Below are 16764 nucleotides of genomic sequence, written 5' to 3'. Positions count from 1 at the left end.
TGCCTTAACTCACACAGCAAATGGTCCAGGGCCTGGGCAAGGTTAGGTTCCTTTGGACTGCAAAACAAAGATTGGAGAGAAAGGAGGTGGGGGAAGACAGCCATAGTGCTGGGGATTTAGGAAGCAATGCACCTTTGTATGGTTAAGCTCCATGTGTCACATTCAGGCAAAAAGGTCTTGCAAATGCTGCCTTGACTTTAAGTGATTTGAGGCACCACACTGCTGCTGATGCCTTTTGGACAGCTGGACCGATTTACTTTGTTTTCTATTGTATGTTTAATTATAATAAGCAAGGGATTTTCTTAGCTATTTTCTGGCCTGCTTTCATTTCATATTTTTAAAGAACTATCCTTCAATATGTTCTCTTAAAACAGCTGCATCTGAGAGATGCTGTATGTGCACGGCTGAGCGCAGGGTCAGGTCTGTCACAGCAGCATCTGGTGCTGGGAGCTGGTCAGCAGGAGCTGTGGATGGCCAAGGAGCTGCTGCTGACATGAGGACAAAGGGGATTAGGACCAAAGATGTGCTGATGACAGAAGTGCTCTCAGAGGAAGAGATCACCACATCCAACTTTCCTTTTATGTAAGACCAAAATGTAAAGCTCATGCTGCTGTATTTTGGGTTTAGCTGTCATTTTAAGTACCGCTTCTATCTGCGGTCTGCAGAGTTCATTCCCAGGAGGTTCCACGTTGCCTCCCAGCTGCTGTTCCTTGGTTTCCTCTTTGTGGGGTACAGTCACGGACGGGGTAATTGCAGGTTCTGCAGTGCGTATGTTGGCTGCCTTCAGCAGAGATTACACTTCTGTGCTCCAAAGTAGAGTGGTTTCTGCGGTCCATGAAGGCTATGAATAGCAGTCAGTGTCTGGACGCACGCTCAAAATTGGTTCTTGGTGAGACGCTTTGACATAATGGACCACAGGGTTTTGTTACATCCCATAAAGCAATACCGATCCAATGTAAGGCCCATGGGAACCTTCCCAGTGGCCGTGCACGGCTTTGGTTACTCGTTCTGTGACCATTTGTAACTTCACACTGTTGCTGCTGCCGTAGTTCACGCAGTTTGTGTCCCGTACAGTCCCGTACAACCGCAGTTTGTGTGGATGCTGTGCTCGTTACCCTGCACGAGCCGGGGCAGCAGCCACAGCCCGAGCCCTGGGCGGCCGCTCAGGATGGAGCCGCGCGGCAGCGGGCGCCCAGCAGAGGGCAACGGAACGACGCGACCAACAGGAACGGGAGGGACCGGGGGGTAGAACGGCCCTGGGGGGCGGGACGGGCAGGTTGAACCGCTGCTGCGGGGAGAGGAACAGCCCGAGAGCTTCTGGTCGGTACACGAGCAAACTGCAAAGCAATGGGTGTTTAAAGCAGTTCTCCATGGTCGGGGTGCGAGCTGGCTGCTGGCAGGGCTGGAGGAGAGTTTCCTTACAGCTATCGCCATGCAGCTATCAGACTATCAGACTCGCTCTCTGGTAGCATTCCTTATGCAACATCTGTTGTTATTTAAATGATCACGTGGCTCTTCAGCTCCGAGTACAGCCTGAACGGTCCCTTACTTAGCAAAACCACAATATTTGGGCTCATTCCGCTCACTCGGCTTTCTGCCTGGAACATACGGCACTTTTATAGGGAGAAGTCGGCTGTGAGATGTTGTCACAAACGTCCCATGCTGTCAGCAGGGAAGGCCCCATCTGCTCCCACCCCGGCTCTTTGCAGGGAAGGCAGGGAGGAGGCCTGGGCTGTCCTTCCAGCAGGGAGCACACGAGGAGCACACGAGCTGGGTGCCAGGCCACGCTCCGACCTCAGTGCTACCATCTGCTCCGTGTGTAGGACGGGCCATGCGCTGCACAAGCAGTGGTTTTCCCCATGGGCCATGTCATGCTGTAATGCTGGCTGTGCTCACTGCAGTCTGGAAGCGCCTGTCCTGTTACAGAGCACGTTATGTCCAGTCTTGGTACGGCAGCACTCAGGAATAGAAAACTGTCAGTGTTAAACCGTGCTGCCCTAAGCTTGATTTCAGCAGCATTCCTGTGTACAGTGGGTGGCACACTGCAGCAATGAACAAACAGCTGAACTGCAGAACAGAGAGAAGTGTTAACAGCGCTTCCAAAAGTAGCAGCATGGAGTTGCCCCTTCTTGGTTGTCTTCCTACAAAGCAGCAGCTTCCTTCAGATGTGCTGTTGTGTTTATGCAGCGAAAAGAAGGGACAAGAGGCCACGCTGTAACAGCAGGAGGCAGAGCAGGCCGTGACCCTGCCCCTCTGAAGAATCCCAGTCCTTCAGCAGAGGCAGCCAGGCTGCAAACTGCTTCCTACTCCCCTATACCTGCTGTCTGCAGGCAGCCGGGATGTCTTGCCTGTAGTGAACAGCCCTGGCAGTGACGTGAGATGGGTGCCTGCTTAAATAATTCATTTCCTTCCTGTGAGCAAATAGCATTTTCTTTTCTTTACACGAACAAAATCAGTGCGCTGTGCTGCCTGACGACCTTAGCAGCTGGGCCGGCAGCAGGTGACAGCAGAGACCATCTCTTGCCCTTCTCTGAGCACAGTGGGCTGGGGCTGGCCAGTACAGGTCACCTCATCACCATTGCTCTTCAGGACCATGTGCTGCAACACTTGAAACAGCAGAATAACTTCTCCCCAGCAAGATGAACTGCCTGCTATAGTTCAGTACAAGGGACCTCTTAGCTTTGCTTTTCTAGCTTTTCCTAGCTGAAGTCCTTTCAAGCAAACAACGCAACAGCCCAGGTACACAGAGGCATGGGGAGAAGTGCACAGCACAAAGTGTCCTGGCTGTACCTCACACCTATTGTGGAAAAACTAAAGCAGGCTTAGAAAGCAAGCTTACACTGGAACAAGAAGAAATGAAAATGAGTTTGCTTGCAACACTCTATGCTTCTCATTAATCAGTAACAGCTAAAGTTAACTAATGCCTCCCCTGCCCATGGCTCCCTCACCTCCCTCCTGCAGGAATCCTGGGCTCAGGGCATTGCCAGTACTGGCTGATGCTATGGGCAGCAGCAGTGCCCAGCTCAGACACCAGCTGCCCACATTTATTCTGCTCCCTGGTGTGTGCAGATGCACAGTACTGCTTCCTCTGAGGTCTCCCATATCTGCCAGTGTTAGAAGCGAGCTGTCAGCCAAGTCACACTATGTACCAGCAGGGCACTCTGAGTTCACCCCTGCTCTTCAGTATCTGCTGACAGATGAACACAGAACTTCAGGTGTACACCGTGTACTAACACCATCAGTATAAATTTGTTTTCATACCCCCCAACACCTGCACAGATTTAACACATGCTTGGTGTCAAAACACCTTGGTTTTTATTTCCATATCCTTTTTGAATCAGGTTAAGCTGTAAACAATTTCTTTTTCAATCAAATACTGCCAGCTAGAATTACTCCATTCACGCATCAACAAAACAAAAAGGGTATTTTTTCCTTAAGTATAGATATTTTTCTTTAACAATGTCACTTTATACAGAAACCAATAGCTAGATTCGATGCACCCTGATTAGTTATGTAAACAGATAACCCCCAAAAACTTATCAACAGAAGTAATAAGTTGGTTCCTTCATAGAATGGAAATTTCAGTCTCTCCTGACTTGAGGTTAATTTGGTCAGGAGTACAGAGTGTGGCACATAAATCCATCTAGGAGGTGTATAAATTGCACTGTATCTGAATTAACAAAGTTATGCATAATGAAATGCACGGTTTAAATTCATGCTAGAAAGCATTTTTCAATATGAAGTGGCAGCCAACTGGCAACCGTAACAGTTAGGTTCTGCACCATCATTTATGGCAATATAGATAACTATTACATATAGTATACTTTAAACCCCTGAAGGATTGTGTTACATGAAACATTCTCCGGGCAGTCATTTGGTTTGAAACATTGGGAGAAAGACTGAAGAGCTCGCCATCTTATACCAGTTATGGTACCTTTAGATTTGATGAAGTAGATTAGATATGATGTGTATTTCACAGTAACAAAGTTGCTTTAATGCCTTTTCTCCAACAGTAGGATTGTGTTAGATGTTTCTGCCCTCAGGCCATCACTGTCCTGGTGGTTTTCCCTTTTCTTGGTTTAGGTAACTATATAGAGCACTTTTTTTTCCTGTTCTTTTTTAACTATTCATCAGTCCTTTCAGTATATCTTCAGAGAGTTCCAGCAGAGGGAGTTCAGGGGATGGGATGTCCAGAGGGGGAAGGTTGGGTATTGGAATGTCCTTTGCCTTCCCAGCAGTTGTTGCAAACTCCTGCCAAGATGCAGCTGAAGAAGCAGTTTCTGAGTGTTGCTGCAGACCCCACAACTCCGACTTCTCTACAAAGTCAGCATCTACATCCAACTCCTTCTCTACTGGAGATTTTTGTAGTCTCGCTCTTTCTGCTTTTAACTGCTTGTTCTCCCTCCTCAATCTCTCATTTTCAGCTACCAGAAATTCTACGTGCCGCTTCAAATCTGCAATTTTGGTTGCCTGCTCTTCTATTATTGTTTTGTCATCTTTTGGAGCTTTACTCCCAATACATGCTTCCACTGGCTCGTTTTTTTTCTGAAGCAGAAATAACAGTGTATCCGGGTCCCTGTCAAAGACACCCTGAATATCCTGTAGATGCTTCTCTGTGGAGGGGCTGTATTTCTGAGTCACGGGAATCAACACGTTTTGATCATCAGATTCTTCAGCTGATGGCTTAAAAGAAGTCTGAAGATGTGCAGCTAATTCTTTGTCCACATTCTGTTGGGCTTTCATCTTCTCCTCTCTCTTTGCCCTTTTCCACCTCTCCTGGATGAGCAGTAATTGTTTCATGTGACTATCCCTTTGTAATTCCAGTGATAGCTGAGCCTGAATAAGAACAAGATTAAACAGTTTAATTGGTGATCCTTAATTCACCTGAATATTTACTTTAGTAAAGTTACAAGCATGTAAATATTTACATAAACAGCATCGTTGCATGCCCCAGGGAGAGGAGGAGCCTTTGCTATTCAGATACTAAATCCAACAAGAAATGCTCTCTACTTTTACAATGCAATGGTTTTAGATATGTCACCCAAATCTAACATAACTACTGGTATTGTTAAGGAGTTAATGTTTAGTATTTTTTTGGGGTAAGACACAAGCCACATTGTTGACAGTCCTGAGCAGATGCACAGAGAGTTCAACTGCAATAATCTGCAATAAAACACCAAGAAAGTACAGATTCATTTGGCATGATTAACATAAGCTTGCAAAAACTCTCAGGAAAGACAAGCATCTCTGCACTTCTAGAATTCCCAGTGTAGCTGCTGCGGGTCTCAGAAAAAAATGCAGACTACAACAAAACTATGATCATCAGGGCACAATATAAGACATATGTACATAGGTTCTGGCATCTACTGCATGTTGCTCTCACCTGCTCTGACTGGGTCAGCTTCATAGCTTCTGTAAGGTATGCTGTGGAAGAGACAATTAATGAATTAATGCAGGGCAAGGTTATAAGGTCTGTACATTTCCTCAAAAGCTGAGAAATAGCTTCACTTTCCATATTCTGAACACTCAAATAAAAGAAACAGTCAAAAGGCAAAGTATTTACCAAATTACAGCGGCTGGAAATACCCACTGTTTCTCAGAAGTCTGAAAAAATAAAGATCATATAATACATTCTACACCCTTGCCATGGCATCCTGGTTGCTCAGATTGAGACAATCTGTTTTTCAGAGGACAAGAGCTTACAATCGTGGCAACCCTTTGCAGAAAGTTGCCAAAGAAAAACTTTTTACATGAAGGGAAGAAACATGGCTAAGAAGAACTGGACTATTAACATCCATGCTATTTAGCACAAATGTAGTAAGTTAAATGTAGTTAAGTAAGTGTAAGAAATATTCTCTTCCTTGATATACCTGTGTTATTAAGTCATGCTTTAGTTATGTTCTTGATGAAAGGGTACAGTCTGTTGTCCTCCTCTTTTTTCATTAACTTCCCCTCCAAACCAGAAAACGTGCTGGTTTAGTGTCAGAGCAGCACTTCAGACCGCAATCGTATCTTGCTAGCATTGAAAATGACAAAAGGTAAGAAATTCTTCACCAAATTCAGGATATAAGATAATGATACAAAATCATCAAGTGAAGAAAAGCAAGAAACATTCAATATGTTGGGTTTTGCCAGCAGGTTTTTCATTCTATGAGGTTTCCTAGTATTTATGAATGGACAGGGAGAATGCCTGGTATCTAGGTTACAATGTTTGGGGAAGCCACTTATTTTTTCCTGCACACAAGCCCTGTCGCTGTAAATGTCCTACTCATTACATCAACTAAGACTTCCTCTTTCTTCTTCTGCCAAGCAGTTGCCACATTGTCAGGAAACTGATGGGCTGCAACACAAATAATTAAGCATGACTATTTAAATGGACAGGTAGAGGAACAAAGAATTGCTTAGGAGAAGCTGCCAGTCACAGCACTAAGTGTGTGATGCACTCTGCTGTCCTTGAGTTCTAGGGAAGCTGACAACACTACTTGTTTTCAGTTGTCTTGGCTTAAACATTAGGAATGAGAAGTAAATAAACTAGTACAAAAGTTTGTGTATTTGTTGAGCACATTACTTCAGCCATGAAAAAAACTGAAAAGGAATTGCAAAGCAAAACCAGCGTGAAGGACCCCAGCTGTAGTTTTTGTACATGACATAGAGTTGCCTTTGTCTTGAATCAAGAACTGCCCCAGCAGTGACAACCACCCCCAACAACATCAACTTTGGGAAATTCTGACTTCGGCTGCTCATGTTAAAGTTTCTGAAATGTCTGTGATCTGGTCTGAAAAAAAAATCAATTCACACTTGAAGAATAAAGTGAATATCTTACAAGTAACTACATAATTAGTCCCAGGAAACATGTAGTTATACAAACTGATTTTGAAGACTGGGATGTGAGAAATACTCACCAGCAGCTTTTCTGTGACAAGAAATTGCTTCTTCATATTTCCCTGCTGCCAACAAGCGGTCTGCTTTTCTGCTCTGCTGGTGAGCCTTAACATTAAAAAGAGTGTTACATCAGTGAGGGTTAACCAACAAATAGGAATGTATGTTTTAAAAGTAATGAGTACAGCAAAGAATCTTCCACTAATTCCAGTTCCCAGGCTTTTAGGCACAAATCTCCCAGTCCCTTCTGAGGTCTGCAGTTTATTTAGTTTATTTTTTAACACTTTGTCACAAGAGTCTGTACTGTACAGGTCTGAACTGAAGTTTGTTAATGCAGCAAAAGATGTTGTGTACATAATGTAAGATACTTGAATTATACAGCTGGAAAATATAATGGTTGGGCAGTTTCTGCTTTGCCTCTTGAAGAAAGTGGGGAAGACCTTGGAATTTTTGCTTCCACCTCACATAAATGAAGGGAATCAGCACAGCCATAGTTGAAGGTATCAGAGTCACATCCTTGCTGTACAGCAGTTTAAGTCTATACAGCATCTGTAAGCTACTAATGTAAACTATGAGAGTAGGCTGAAGATGCTACTGAAAGCAAGTAATTGCTGCAAGTATTTGCATACGTTTAGTGATAAGGAGTATCACATAAGCAGCACTGCAGCATTCATGAAAGCAAATCTTGTCATTACTATAAGATACAAACTTTATGGCTCCTTCTCCAAAGCCAAGTTATGTCATCTGAATGGCTCTGACCACCAGAGCAGAAGACTGACAGCAACGCACAAGATTCATGACTGCTTTACTACATGCTGAATTTGGAGTGAACTGACATGAAGTAGCAGGCAGCGGCTTTGTGAAACACAAAGCAACGTAAGAAACTGAAGTTTTTGCCTGTTTCTTTGTGTCTTTAAAGATGATGGTTTCTAACGCAAGCCTAAAACATCTAAATTCTATTTTCTACTAGAATTTTAGCAGCTCTGAAACCATGGAAGACAACAGCTTGTACAGAAATCATCCTTTGGGAAATATCTGTTCTTAAGCAACCTCTAGGAGCTATTTAACCAAATTTAGACATTTTGCTTTCTAGAAGCTGATTTTATATGCTAATATAGTGTGCATTAAAACAAAAACAGCAACAAACCAACACTAAAACCTCCTTGATCCTTCACAACAAATACTAGCGATATTCCTCATTTTCATTCAGTCCTCACAGCGCTGTGTCAGCAGTCCCTATTTGTTCTGCCCCGAGGTTAAATAATCTCAGCAAAGTGTTTTTCTATTGGAAAAGCATCTATTTTATGGCCTTTTTCTATGGACTCCTACAAATGACATATGCCAAAAAGAGAAGCTTATTTCCCATGGGAAACAAGCGAGTATCAGTTCAAATTGAGTCAACTCCTCAATTACTGGCAGTTGGTCTATCAGTTACAAATTAGCTGTGTCATGCACATAGAAACACCTGAGCTACATCTTTGCAAAACAATTTATTCAATAAGTTAGAATTGATGCAGCTGCTTCTGTAAACTGCGTAGGCAAGTCTAAAGAACAAGGCGGCTAGGGGCAAAAGATGTAAGAAAGCAATTCAACAGGCAAAGGGACTAGTTCCATCTGTTAGTTTCTACATATTAGAATTTGAAACTGACTGTTTCATACATTTTAAACTACTGGGGGATGGTCTTATTGAACTCACATGCAGAACATCTGAGGATGGTCAGCTGCTCTTTCATGGAACAATTAAACTATTTCCATTCTCAGTTAACTCCCAGTGAAGTTCAAGGGAGTGTAGAGAAGTTGAGCTAGGCCACAAATGAACAGTGCTAGCAAAAAGAAAAGTCAGTATTCTTTGACTGCAAGGTCAAAATGCTTTCTCACCGTTCCACCAAAATATACAGATGACAGGACATCATACTTTGCTGTAGGGCAGCAGACTTGTCCCAGTGAACAATGGAAGGTGAGTAGAACCAGTGATCCAGCAGAGCCTGTTATTAGAAAGCTAGATGCCTTGCAACCTAGACTTAGAATTCCTCATTCTGAGTGTTTTCCTGCCAGCTTAACAAAGAAAAATTGGATGTTTATTCCACCTTCTGAATGCTTCTTCCAATTAATTAGATGACTGTGCAAGGATGTAGGAAATTCCGCCATTTACATTGTAGAATATACAAAAACCAGCGCTTTGAAGAAAGTTGTGCAACTGTTTATTAGAAGCAAGCGAAAAATCTGTAATATAAGGACTTGAATGCTTAATATGCCATTATCATTGATAAGCATCTCCATCCAGCCTTGTTTGCTGGTTTACTCTTAGCACTCAGTTACACTTGGCCACATGGCATCCAGCAGTCTGTATCCCATTAGAAAGCTGACAATGGAAGAATGTACCCCACACCATAAAGGGAAAAAAAATATGGTTTTAATTCTGTCCCCAATCCAATCTCATGCTACACAAAGGTGTTTACACCAGCAATTCTGAAGTTGCTCTGTTGGTTCCTAACAGAATCAAACAGAACTGCTTTGACTTTGGTACTGCTGCTGTAATGACTGCAGAAACAGCTGGTGAGTAACTGCAGCAAGTTTACCTGAGTTTTCTTTCCCAGCAGCAGTATTGGAAATATCTGTAGGAAGTATTGTGTAAGAATATTTACAGTTTCCTAAGAAGATGTGGAAATGGATGGGCAAAGCTGTTGGACAACTACTTCCTGATGTCCCTCTCCATCCAGAGGAGCAGGAATTCCCAGTAAGCAAATGGACAGGTGTAGCAACTTGACTGATGTCAGAGGAAGCAGGTGTGAGAGATAAATGACCAACCTAAAGAGCTTCCTCAAGTTCCTTCGATGCATTTAGTTCCTAAGGGATTAGTGTGTGCCTTACTGCAATGCCTCAACTCTGCTGGAAGAGCTGCAGAAGGTAAGCTGGACAGTTTTTCTTACTTTTCAGCTGTAGGTGAGATACTAAGGGATGATCCCTGCATTTGCACTGATATTTCAGAGAAGTGCTCCTACCTGATTGAAACCCAACTAACCCAAACCATTGTGTTTGTAATCTTTGAGCAACAGCCAAGAGAATAACCAAAACCCAACTCTAATGCGGTAATACAGGTTTTTTATTATTATTACTTTTTGCCTAAGGATTTCTTTAGTAGTCCAAAATTAATACTTAACCTTTTCTTTCCCATATAAACTAGATAATGATGCAACTGCAGGCCATGTGAAACAAAGCCCACTTGTCACACTTATTACTGCTCTCCCAACTTTCAAACAAAAAAACACCAAACCATAAGGAAGTCACTGTCATCTCTTCAGAGCAGTTATTTGTAACAGTCCTCCTGTAGCTGAAATAGTCTCATGTGCATTTTTCTGTTCTTTACTGGCCAAAGCCTTGTGTAAGACCTTAAACTTGCTTCCTTCTTCCTTAATTTTAAGGGACTCTCTAATAAGTGATATGTTGTAATGTGATTATGAATCAGAGATTACAGCGAGAGATTACAATAATGAAATTAAAAAATAAAGACAGGAAAATCCACCCCATAAAATAAAGAGGCCTGAGGGAGCACGCTGCAAAACAAGTCACGTGCAATATATGTTCATAAACGTTTCAAATGCAATCAAAGTTTGCTGATAATATTCTCTACTTTATGCTATGAACTGTAGGTACTAGCTTAGCTGTTTTCTTACTGCTGAAAGCAAAGATGAAGGTATTGTTCTGAGAGATGAGGAATCTGCTAGGCAGCTTGTTTCCTTAAGGATACAGGGCTCTCGTTTCTAAGACTATATGTTGGGGAAAGGAAGAAAGTGAAAATGCAGATCGTGTCACCACAGTAATGTTTATGAGTATGCACAGTGCCTTCCATGTGGATTTTTACAGCACAAAGAGGGGGTTAGGTGGTGCCCGCTTGCCTTGTCCACACACAAATGCTCTGTCAGTGCTACATATACACAAGTACCTTTTAAACCTATTGTTACCTGGAAAGAATGAACTTGGAAATGTTTGTATGTTTATGTCTGTTCTGATAAATGGAATGAAGAGAATACTGGTGTGAAACTTGACCTGAGGGGGTCCAAGAGTAAATTACAGCCATCTATTAGATATACGTGTATTTCAATGATAAAAAACACACAAAATGCTTACATTTACAGGCAGTTACAATAAACACAAATATATATTTTTTTTAAAAAAAATTGTGCTGTAACTTAACACTAAACAAGGGCAATAAGTTTGCCATTAAACCTGAAGAAACTGCAATGTGCAGCTTTATAGACAGAAGCCTCCTTAAAGATACTCACTGTATGCGTCAGAGAAAGACAAAGTCAACTAAAGGAGAAACAAACAAAGGCAGGATCCATTGTGGCAACTCAAGCAATACCACTAGCCACATGCTAGTTTAATTTTGTATTTTAAAGCCTGTACTTCGCAAGACTGGCAGAACAATGACTCAACTGTAAATTACAGGTTAGTGCGACTATAGAGCAAAATAAGTATTCTCAATATTAACAGACTCTTCAGTCACTCCTTTCTGTTGAAGTTCAACTCTACTGTAAGCAACAGTATTAGAATTTAAACACATGGGCAAACAAGCAACCAAGTTATTGTCATTTTGCCAACCAACATTAATCTACTGAATAGCACTAATTGACTACGCGTGTGTTCTCAGCCTATTCCAAATTTAAAATAAAACCTTCCTCTCCATGCAAATGTGATTAAGAGATGTGGCACGAAATGAACTCAGATTCATGATGCTCAGCCTAGGTGGAGTCTGCAAAACCCCATGCAGGCACAGCAGCAGATCTTTACTCTGATGACCTGCAAACTCATTAAGTTGCGGTATCTTCTTTACCTAGTGCATACTAAAGTTAACCTCATGCTCTTCCTTTTTGTCCATATTAAATGGACTAAATACTTTAAGCTGGTTTCCAAAGCCATTTCACATACCTACAGTTCTTGTGCTTTTTGTCTCCCAGTACACAGTTCCACAGATGGTACTACACAGGTCACAGTAACTGGAGGTTACAAGCTAAACGATTCTAAGCCTGAATGCTCCCATACGAGGAAAGGCTGAGAGACCTGAGACTCTTCAGTCTGGAGTAGAGAAGGTTGAGGGGTATCTCATCACTGTTTATAAATATCTAAAGTGCAGGAGTCAAGTTGATACAGGCTCTTTTCAGCAACATGTGGCAGTAGAATAAGGGAGAAACTGAAGCACTGGAAGCTCCACAGTAACAAGAGGAAGAACTTCTTTACTGTGAGAGTGGTTCAGCACTGGAACAGGCTTCCCAGAGAGGCGGTGGAGTAAACAGGCTAACTATGGGGCAAGCATTTCAAATAAGCAGTGCAGAAAGGCTTCAGAGACTGCTTCATTTTGGTCTTTCAACCTGTACTAGGCATGCTTCCTCTGAGCCACACCACATGGCTCTACAGTATGCATGTACCAGTCAGGAATGTCAGCATGACACAGCAGAAAGGTGCGGAACCAGTGAGGAAATAATGCTTCTGCAAATGATCGATTGCTTAGTTACTTTTGTGCTTGACTGGAAACTACTGTAAGCTGCTATACATACTATGCATCAGAGCTTGGTGTTGTACTTTTAGTAGTAATTGTTTGACGGAATACAGAGTTATCGAGGTTTCCAAGGGGGTTATTGGTGGAGAGGTTGTTCAGCTCAATAGCCTTTGGATCACCTCAGTACCTTCAGTCACCTTCCTCAGTTATGCTGCTGCCTCTGGTGCAAACCTTAATTGTCTTCTAGCTGAAAAGAATACTCCTGTACATATGAGGTTGTTAAAGGGAAAGCCAGTGCTTTTATTACTACCGTAAAAGTAGACTTCTTTAGGTATTCCTATGAGAATCCTGCCTAAAAGCTTGTTTTCTCCAGTCTGAGTTCAGAACTGAGTGCATCTGCCTTTTTTTCTTCCCCTTTTTAGAAAGGAAGAGCAAGTACAGCAGCTTACAAATTGTGCTTTATTTAGAAAATGAAGTAAAAACTGGGGAAACCACAAACAGGATTCAGTGGGTATTTCTGTACAAGAACATGTATCCACCTTTTCCAGTCAACACAACAGAGGTGCAGGGTGGCACTGAATCTCAAACACACTGCCCTGTGTGGTTGAAATGCTTTGTCTCTCGTAAGCTTTTGTACACGTGTTCTCTTTTTGCTCTTGCTCTCACATACCATGCACTTGGACTGCTATTTTCCCCTCAAGTGGACAGACTACTCAATTCACCTGCAAAGCAGATGTTAATGTAGACTGTTGACTGGCTTGCACTGGAATAACTGCTGCCAATGTCTTACAGCATTAGCATTTAAAAATTTTCATTACATACAATTCTTGCAGTATATGCTTTGTTGCATTATTTTTAGACCAGCTGCCAGTCCATGCCCTCTAGTTTTCATCAAAACAGCTTTTCACGCCTCCCTTACACTTCAAGAAATATATAGAAAACAGTATTAATCAGAACTGGAATTATATCTGATATGCTTTATGAAACGCTATTATCATGCAGTAGGAATAAAAGGTAGAGGTTTCTTAGAAAGCGCCCTATAGAAAAGTAGAGAGGTATTATAAAGTTCTGGGTACTGGACTGCATTCAGTGAGCACAGCGTTTCTTTTCTAATTTCTTCTTGAGGTTGATGCTATTTGCCTCATGTATTTACTTCCAAACTTCTTGTGGTCACCTGTACTCTTCCTAAGTATGGGATCATAAATAAATTGGAGAATTGTGGAAACTGAAATATAGTTAAACTTAAGGATCTTTGTTAGCCTAAGGCCTTGATTAAAGCCAGATACTTTCATCCAAATATTTAATGTTTACATTTCAAGGGATAGAAACTTAATGCAATTGAAGTCAGCAGAATAGAAGGTATGGTATGCCATCTGTAAATAGGAAGGCTAAGGAAATAATGAAATATATAACTGACCACCACCAATATACAAATTGAAGTGCAGCGAGTGTGCTAAATGTTGGCAGAAATGGAGACATTAGGATGCTACATCACTACTAAGGATCTCAGTTTACCTCCCCACAAAAATTAGGACTGTGTCTATACTTTCAAGTAACTAAGACTAATGGGCTTTCAAATACAATGTGAGCAACACCCAAGAAGTTCTAATGAAAAGCCTTAACTACAGGAAAAGCATTTCATTAGAATTAGCAATCACCAGCATACTGAAAGAAGTATTTTGTACTTAAAACAAGTCATTGATATCAGATAAATAAACCTAACTATGAGTGTACTCAATACCACATAGTAGCTAAGGGGTTGTTGTTGCTTTTCTTTCCCCTACTGCCCTCCTAATGGCAACTCTGGAAAACACTGTGGTTTTCCAGTTCTTGTGACCTTGACTATGTAAGAGATTTTCATGAGAAGCAGGTGAAGTGCATGATGAGGAACAGCATCAATAAATTGAATGAACATTCTCCTACTGGAGGATTGGCACCTTCCCCGAATGCTGCAAATCTGAAATTGATCTGCAGAATGTGACAGTGAATAGAACTCGGAAAAACTTTAGTTGACGCAGCCTGAAAAGAGTGTATTTTTATATATAAGATCATCCATAGTACAGCAGTTTGAGAAAAAGTGAGTGTTTTGGGACACTCTCTTCAATGGAGTAGGAATATACATGCTGGCAACTTCTTAACATTCAGTATAGGACTACATAAAGCAACTTTTTCCTGTATCATCCGTTATATAGAAGTATCTTGATCTTATTTTTAGTCTGGTGCTGGACAGGTGTGGTAATTGCAGTCTGCTGTTGTGGTGAAAAGCTCATCTGTTAGGGCTGAAGCCAGGCGTTAGTCAGACTTTGGTCACTCACAATCCTCATGACACAGCCTCAGTAAGAAACACTGCTAACCAGCAGTATCTGCGCTGCCAGTAAGATGCTACTTACAGTCACTTGTTAAAGATCATTGAATTAGTTTCTGTTTGCACTGGATCTACTTTGTAAAAGCATCTAGAATGTCTGCAGACAGCACTAGGCTTTCCCTGCTCCATCACTAACCTGACAGTTCGTCTGACTTTGTACCCAGCAGGGCTGGCAGCAGGTTGGGGTTTGGATTGTTAAAGCTCTACTGACACAGACCTGCAAGGCCTGCACGGCTGCTCACAAATCCCACAAAGGCAGGACGGCTGTACCGCTGGGCCAAGGGTGGGCTTCAAACATGTTCAGTGCATCGCTGCATCTAAGGTACAGTCAATATGCAACTTCCCATGGTTTTAATTGGACAATTAATAGATCTTTGCCCTGGATCTTATCTGTGGCAGCAGGCTCCTAGTTCAGGCTGTTTAAAACCCGATTAGCTTTTATGAAGCTGCAGCTCTCATATACACTAGTTAAAGCACCTCGGAGACTTATTTTTAGCAGAGTTGTTAGCGATTTAAAGATATTAAAGCACTTCATCTTGTGGGGAAAAACAACGTAGTCAGGACCCGGCCCGAAGCCTCTCAACTCCCTAGAGCTGACATCCACAACTCCCTAGAGCTGGGGGTTGGAACTACATGATCCTTGAGGTCCCTTCCAACCCGGGTCATTCTGTGACATAGGTGGGGCCTGTGTCACCTACACGCTTCCCCGCCGGGCAGCGCCCTCCCTGCCCCCAGTTCTGAGCCAGGCCTCCCCCCTTCCCTTTGGGCACAGTCCCGACCTGCTCCGGTACCGGGCGGCCCGCGGGTCCCGGCACGGAGCGGAGCAGGTGCGGAGCGCGGCAGGAAGGGCGCTAAGGGCGGGGGTCACCCGAGGCTCGGGACGCGCTGCCGGGACCCACCCCCCGCGGCCGCGCGGCTCACCAGGTTGAGGGGCCCCTCCATCACTTCCATGGGCTGCGGGGGCTGCGGGCACATGGGCGCAGAAGCGGCCTCCTCGCCGCTCCCGGTGCCCCGGCCCGGCCCGGCTGCCGGCGCCGCTCCACCCCCGGCTCCGCCCCGGCGCCTTGTAAACACGGCGGCGGCTTCCGCCACGGCGCCGTCACGTATCGCGAGACAACCAGTGTCGCGAGACAGCGGCGCTCTCGCGTCCCCTCTTGGTCCCTCCAGCCAAGGAGGTCGCTCAAAATGGGGGATTTGGGGGCAAAAATGGGGGAAAAGGGCCATTTGGGGTCAAAAATGGGGATTTTGGGGTCAAAATGGGGATTTTGGAGGGGGATTTTGGGTTGAAAATGGGGGATTTGGGGCAAAATTGGGGGAAAAAATGGCAATTTGGGGTCAAAAATGGGGAAATTTGGGGTCAAAAATGGGGATTTTGGGGTCAAATGGGGGATTTTGGGGTCAAAAATGGGGATTTTGGGCAAAATGGGGGGAAAATGGGGATTTTGGGGGAAAATGGGGAAAATAATTGGGCAAAAATTGGGATTTGGGCAAAAATGGGATTTTGGTCAAAATGCGGATTTGGGAGGGATTTGGGGTAAAATTGGGGGATTTGGGCAAAATTGGGGGAAAAAAAGGGCAATTTGGGGTGAAAATGGGGGATTTTGGGGTCAAAAATGGGGATTTTGGGGTGAAAAATGGGGATTTTGGGGCGTTTTGGGGTGAAAAATGGGGATTTTGGGCAAAAATGGGAAATGGTATTTTGGGTCAACCATGGGAGATTGGGGTCAAAATCGGGCAAAAATGGATTTGGGGTCAAAAATGGGGATTTTGGGGAGGTTTTTGGGGTGAAAAAGGGGGATTTTGGGGTCAATGGGATTTTGGGGTGAAAAAGGGGGATTTTGGTGTCAAAATGGGGGAAGGGGGATTTGGGGTTAAAAATGGGGATTTGGGGTCAAAATGGGGGATTTTGGGGGATTTTGGGTCAAAAATGGGGGATTGCTTGGTCGCTCAGCTCCAGCACTGCTGGTTCCCGCCCGAGGGCGCACGCGGCGGCCGTTAGCGCTGGGTGTGAGGGGAGCAGCGC

General features: G+C 43.4%; 1 protein-coding gene across 2 annotated transcripts; it reads right to left on the bottom strand.

Moving 5' to 3' along the window:
• Positions 1-3280: 3280 nt before the first annotated feature.
• NRBF2 (nuclear receptor binding factor 2) lies at positions 3281-15826 on the bottom strand. 2 transcript variants are annotated; one of them, XM_015866221.1, is made up of 4 exons: positions 15663-15826; positions 6903-6987; positions 5384-5424; positions 3281-4836 (listed from the first exon to the last, which is right to left on the bottom strand). In XM_015866221.1, exons 1-4 carry the CDS (start codon positions 15714-15716, stop codon positions 4120-4122), a joined length of 897 nt encoding a protein of 298 aa, XP_015721707.1. In that variant the 5' UTR covers positions 15717-15826; the 3' UTR covers positions 3281-4119. The 2 variants fall into 2 exon arrangements, with proteins under 2 accessions (XP_015721707.1, XP_015721708.1); XM_015866222.2 differs by lacking the exon at positions 15663-15826 and adding an exon at positions 5871-6016 and having other exon boundaries at positions 6903-6918.
• Positions 15827-16764: the final 938 nt, after the last annotated feature.

The sequence above is a fragment of the Coturnix japonica genome, chromosome 6 (genome assembly GCF_001577835.2).
Source record: "Coturnix japonica isolate 7356 chromosome 6, Coturnix japonica 2.1, whole genome shotgun sequence".
In the NCBI taxonomy this organism is placed as follows: domain Eukaryota; kingdom Metazoa; phylum Chordata; class Aves; order Galliformes; family Phasianidae; genus Coturnix; species Coturnix japonica.
This window is presented reverse-complemented; position numbering and strand designations above follow the sequence as displayed.